This window comes from Phaethon lepturus, unplaced genomic scaffold (assembly GCF_000687285.1).
Source record: "Phaethon lepturus isolate BGI_N335 unplaced genomic scaffold, ASM68728v1 scaffold2494, whole genome shotgun sequence".
Classification (NCBI taxonomy): Eukaryota; Metazoa; Chordata; class Aves; order Phaethontiformes; family Phaethontidae; genus Phaethon; species Phaethon lepturus.
In genome coordinates, this window is record NW_010532456.1 from 12,296 (window position 1) to 18,702 (window position 6,407).

The following is a 6,407-nucleotide window of genomic DNA, read 5'->3' on the forward strand; positions in this document are numbered from 1 at the left end:
TTAAGAGCTATATGGATAATTAGGGAGGGCCTTTCTCCTCTGCTGTGGTGTGGGAACATGGGCAACAACTCCAAATCTTACTCTCTGAAGTAAACTTGTGTAAGTATAACCAGACTGAAAGAGGATTTGGTACTGCTTAGGCAGCTTAGAGGGAATTTGAACTTCTTCACCAAACTGGGGTGAGGTGGGAAATTTCTACAGTTAACCAGATGAGGTGGAGCTCTGAGCGTTGCCCTCCTTCCCATGTAATACTGGTGGTAATGTTTCATATTCATTACCTTTTTCTCAGCTGGTCAGTACCAAGACATCTACAGATCCTCTGTAGCAGGATGCTGGGTTTTAAAAACATAGAAAAATTATCTCAACTGTCATATTACCTAGTACTCTGAAAATTACTGCCATCAGCAAGATCTATCTGACACAGGAGGTCTTTGGTATCTGTTTAATATGACAGCAAAACACTGTAAGGAAAACAGTTTGAATGACTTATTGTACAAACATTTTTTAATAACATACATATGTCCTAAATATTTAAAATTGTTTCATAGTCTTAAAATCAACTTCAATATTATTTATTCAGATGTTTTTAAAAACAGGTGAGAGCTTTTACAGTAGTTAAATACTGCTAGGTCCAACTTCGTGGAGGTGCGGGAAGGGACACACACGTAGTCCTGGAATTAAACACTTCAGGCGTGCTCTTTTGTTGACCCCCAAACCTGTGAACTTGCACTGTTTCAAAAGCAAGGCGTAACTTCATTGGAACTTGATAGTTTTAAAAAGTAGCCAGGAATCCTGCATATAGTGTGGCATCACCTAGCATCAGAACTATTTTGCCATTTTAGTCTTACTTTATTACATTGAAGGTGTGGACAGAATCTGGTTCTGCCGTGCAGGCAGAACAAGTTGTCATCTGAAGCCATAATGATTTAGGGGCAACAAAATCTTTTACTCTATATCTTTACCTAGGAATGATGGGTATTTCTTAGTGGCTGTGGCTGAGAGCGCCCTGTAACCTTAACGCTGATGCTGATCCATTTTAGTCACCCTGATTTTTGTTTGTGTTTCTTCTTGGTGTGAAAACCATCTCCAGCAGAGGTTGCCTTTCTATTGGGTGCATGGATAAGTCATTGTTTTTCTGGATGTTGTTTAGGCCTCTTCCTTTCATTGTCTGTACTCTGCACCGTCTCAGAAGAGTCACCAGAATTGCTTTCATCATTACCATGGCAATAAACTTTCCTACGCAGCCCCGAGGGCCAAATCCAAATGGTTGGAAGTAGCGTGAAGGAACCTGCACAGATAACATAAGGAATAAACTTTAAGACAAATTTTTCTTCATTAAAAGTAGCCAAAGTTATGATGGAAATTGGTAGTAAATATATTCTGAAAAACTTGTGGAAAGAATTTTTCGGGAGCAATTACTTCTTTCCTTTACACTGAACAGCCCTCCCACCGAAGTCAGCCCAAAATACAGACACACCTACAGGAGGTATGCCATTTTAAATGCTATGATAGCAGGGAATGTAAAGTTAAGCAGTTGAATCCTGCCCGTGTACTTAAGTCTGTTCATCCTGTGAAATACAGGGATTTTACCACAAGCTGTGAAATGGAGTGAAGCTTTCACTCTTCAATGTACATTAAAGTTCACTTAAAAACGTTTCCAGAAAATGTTCATTACAAAGCTAAATAAATTTCTGAGATAGAGGCTGATGCCTGCCTTGTCTAAAGATAATCATAAAGCAATATACAATTATCATTAAAAAGCTAATGTTCCTAAGAATCAATTTGTCATAAAATGTAATGTTGAAAATTTTATTTGATATCTGATAGACAGATAACACCTATAAAATGATTGTCTCCTGTCCTATAAATTAAAATCTGAAAATGCAGGATTCCCAGAACTGTTGAAGAATGCACAGCCAGTTTCTGCTACTTTTATTGACATTGAATAGATCAGTTATCCAAAACAGTCACAACAGCATGAATAGAATGGCTAATGAGGTGCAAACTTTGGGTTTTTTACTTGTCATGAGTAAGAAAAAGCAAGTCTGGCTATAAATGAATTATTTTTCTTCATTTCTGTAGCCTTCTTTTAAAAAAGTAAGATATTAGATGTGCTCTGGCTTACTATTTAACTCAAGAATAGAGTAGAAATAGTTGCCTTTTATATTATCTAGGAAAAAAGTGTCCCTTTTTTCTCATTTTCAGACTGGAAAAATGTTTTCTGCCTAAATTTTTTTCAAATAAACTGAGCTGTACTTTTTGAAAAATGATACGTAAATGCAAGTGTTTATAATACAAAGCAATTACAGCAGCTGGCAGTAGAGCACAATGGCAAATGCACAGCCTGGGAAAATGGAAAAATGTTTAGATTCTAACAATGCTATCTTATAATAAATAATGGTGTGGATTGCTGCTCACTTATGAGAACTGTGTGAAAATTGTGCCTGCTAGAATAATTATGTGGGAAGGAGAATGCATCAAGTCAGATAGAAAATGTGCGGTTAAATATTTGGTCAAGGGGAAATATTTTTAGTAGCAAAGTGTACTTACAAAATAAGCATGAAATGCATTTTGATAGAAATACTTAGAATGAAAATAATGGATGGCAAAATGGAAACTATTCACAGTGAATAGTTATTTCAATAAACTTAACCACTCTCTTCTTGAATCTTCTACAGTGACTTTTTTTAATCTGTTTTTAATACTGTGTGCGGAGTTTGCTATGGGTAATCAACCAGCAGTTCAGAAATGTTAACTAGGGTTAGTGCTCATTTTTGTGTGTGGCATACATGGTAGTCCTAGATTTTTTCATAAGAAAAATGTAAAACTTAGAGGCTTGTTTCTGGCTTGAACGTTCATATCTTTTGTTTCTTTATTTTCTTAATTATTTCTTTAGGTGTTTTTATTAGTAAGCACATTTTTGGTGTATCAAAATGAGTCATTATTTTTTTCTTTAAAACTGAAATTACTGTCTGTGGATGCTTATATATGCAGCTGCTAACATCAAAAAAAGTTTTGCCAAGTAATATAATTATTTCCGAACTTTTTTAGTTAGACAAAATGACAACTGTGGTAGCTGTAGAACACATTAACCCTTTAGCTTCAACCCCATTCAACCTTAATATTTGACAAGCCACTAGAAAATGCAAGAGAATGCTTGCATACCAGGAAAATGTATGCATCTATGATAGTAAGGCTAATATTCTCCAGTTGAGATTACTTTCATAGAACTAAGTTGATTATACCTTCCACTCCTGCATGGCTATTTATTCTAGAGATCTTTCTAATTCCCTCACAAGAGTGATAACCAAACCCTAGTATTTCACATTTTGTGCTCTGTCACCTAGGTAGCAACATCTTCTGCTTCCATCTGTACTAGTTAACAGTCAAAAACAGGGAGTCAACATGCTGTAGAATGAGTCTATGTTCTTTCAATACAGTTTTAATCTCTCCAGATGATTACTGCTGAACAAATAGAGTTTTGCAAAACAATTTCTTTAACCAGTAATCAGAAGAGCAGAGGTCTAAATGCAAATAAATAATCTGAAGGATGATTTACAATAGTAGGGGATTACTAGTAGGAAAAAAACCTTACATATTGCTTTTGGTACAGGACTCAGTAATGTAGACTAAAGAAAATTCTAGTTCTTTTGGGAGTTATATTCTAACAAATTGAAATGCTGTGCTGAACTGTGACTGAATTACTCAACATCTGCAGTATTCAGTTGGTTAAAACTTAGGATTTCCATTTTGGTCTATAAAAAAAGTTTATTTTTATTTAGGACTTAAAAAAAAAAAAAAAGCGTGGTAGATACTCAGTCTCTCAGGAGTTACTATACCACTCGACCTCCCCAGAGAATCCTCACGTGTCCTCAGCTCTGTGTTGTACTGCTTGCATGGCTCTAGCTCCCTAAAGCCTCTTTGTTTTGTCCAGTGTCAGAAGATATAATGGGAACTATGTGTGTCTTTAAAAATTCCTGATTAAACTTGTCAATCAAAATTAAGATGTCTGGAAAACATTTGTTTTCAATATCTTAATTATTTTAAGAGGCACTTTGATAGGAAAATTATCTGCCCAACTTTAATAATAATAATAGTAATAAGCAGAATGTATAGCTAACTATACTGACTTAAAGGAAAAACAGTCTTATGGTCACAAAGGTTCTCATCAAAATAAAAGAAAGATACATTATCAATAAATAATACCAAATTTCCTGTAAGAAATATGATAGAAAACTTACATTTCTCTCAAAATTTTCAAGAGAAAACTCATTTGGCTTTGGGAAGAATTCAAGCTTATGCATGCGTCCGATATTGAGAATAATGTTTGTCCCCTTTTTCACAGGATAGCCATCAATTACATCATCTTGTAAAGCTTTTCGCATGATCAAGTCCACAACTGGCTGGTATCTCATGCTTTCATAAATAAAATTCTCCACGATTTTTAAGTTTGGCATGTCATCACTCTGTATATCTCTGTCACCTTGAGGGATAAAACAGATGGTGAAGAAGTTGGTTATGAATTCAGTAGCTTCATCGTACAAATACCAAAACAGTTTTGGATGACTCTCAATTCCTGAAATGGTAGGAAGGATCCAACAGCTTCTAAGGAGTTTTATGTACTTTTACATATTTGGGAAATCTGGTGTATTCATCAGCATGAACCCTACTTTATTAATTTATTATATTCTCACCTTATCTTTTTCTTAATACATTATGAGTCTTTGTTCTGCGTTCTTGTCAGTGACACAACTCTGAAAGTCCTTCCCCGACTTTTGTATGGCTCAGAGTAACAAGACACAACAAAGAAATCTTCCGAGAGCTGACAGCAAACGGAATCTGGGAATAGTTTGTAGACGGGAGATAACTTTGTAGGGACCTTAAATTTTCACTATGTGATTGGGTTTGGCTGGATGGACAGCTAGGTCCTAGTGTGGCCTATTTCAGTTATCATGAGTAATTTCCCTCCAGGATGTACTGCCACTGGAGCCTTACTTAAACTGTTTGTGTCTTCAAAGTTAAAGAACTACAGGCTGACCTCTGCAGTGGTAGGTTTTAAAGATAAAAGGCAGCTTTGCTACCCCAGCTGATCATTTGCTTAAGGAAATCCATGCAACAACATTCTACTGCCTTAGAAATCAAGGCTATCAGAAAGAGATAGGCAAGATGAATAAATGAGTACTCAACTCTCATGAGCACAACAAAATAAAAGTATCTTACAAAAAGAGTAAAGGACTTGTTATACACTTCCCCGTGTTTAACTGACTGGAAGTAAATGTTGAAAAAGAGTGGATGAAATGAGTTTCTATATTGGTTCAGTGCCAGGCTTTGAATGAAGTCTAGAGAAAGGGAAGAATACAAATTTGGAATATCTTGATTGTGTTTTGAGTACTTAGTAATTAGTACTTCAAGAGGAGATCAGTTTGATATCAAAATGGATGGCAGCAGACTATAATTTTAATTTTCTCTAATCTTTCCCTTCTGCAATCATAGTGAAACTTAGGCTCTATATATACACGCAGAGAAATATTGGTCATTAGAAATATTTGAAATGAGTCTCCCCTTTGGTATTACAAGGTGAATGGAAAATAGTTTCAGTGGAATTTGAGGTGAGTGCTGATTTGTACTGCTGTTGGAGAGGAGCGAATATAGCACATTCTTTCTGATAGATTGTAAATTCTGATGATTCTTATTTGAATTTATTTTACAAATTGCTTATCTTCTTTGAATAAAATCTTTTACATATAATAGTTCATATATTTTACAGCAAATGCTTCTGTTAGGAGAAAATACTTAAGAATTTTCAGCCTTTGAATAACTGAAATTAGATCACCGCTGAAGCAAAATTACATTCCCACATCAATGACTTTTCAGCTCTTGGTTACCCATAACAGTTTCAATTTCTTTCATCATCTTCTCTTCCACTGTGGGGTGCTCTGCAATCAGTATTAGCATGAAGAAGAGAGTCACAGACAGAGTATCAGGAGCAGCAATCATCATCTCCAGCACACACTGGTTCACGTTCTCAGCAGTCAGATCCCCTCTATTCTGAAAAAAATGGAAATTTTGAGGAAAAATGGTTATTGCTGACCTCTGATGTCAACAAAGGTCCTATAGCAGTAGAATGAGAAGGACCTAGAATATCTGCTTTAAACAAAAGTAAAAATCTTTTACAGTCTTTCTCTCTCATATGCTAAATAGCATTTATTTTTTACCTTTCAGAGAAAAACAGAAAACATATGTTTTGATGGGTGTGTAGGATCTTACAGAAAAGCAAGAGTTTGTTCTTAGCTCAGATTCTTACTGAGTTATTGCCTTTACTTACGGAGTTTGTGAGCTGTCAGAGATTATACAAGATAACATTTGAAGCTTTTGCAAACAAAAGGCAATACAGGGTTAGGGAAAGA

General features: G+C 35.4%; 1 protein-coding gene across 1 annotated transcript in view; it reads right to left on the reverse strand.

Moving 5' to 3' along the window:
- Window positions 1–965: 965 nt before the first annotated feature.
- LOC104619051 (aromatase) overlaps window positions 966–6,407 on the reverse strand; it is a 15,283-nt gene continuing 9,841 nt past the window's right edge. Inside the window, exons 7-9 of the mRNA XM_010284818.1 lie at window positions 5,886–6,048; window positions 4,242–4,483; window positions 966–1,288 (exon numbers count right to left, since the gene is read on the reverse strand). Of these exons, the coding sequence (XP_010283120.1) occupies window positions 1,037–1,288; window positions 4,242–4,483; window positions 5,886–6,048 (657 nt within the window). The 3' untranslated portion in view covers window positions 966–1,036. The remainder of the gene's footprint in view (window positions 1,289–4,241; window positions 4,484–5,885; window positions 6,049–6,407) is intronic.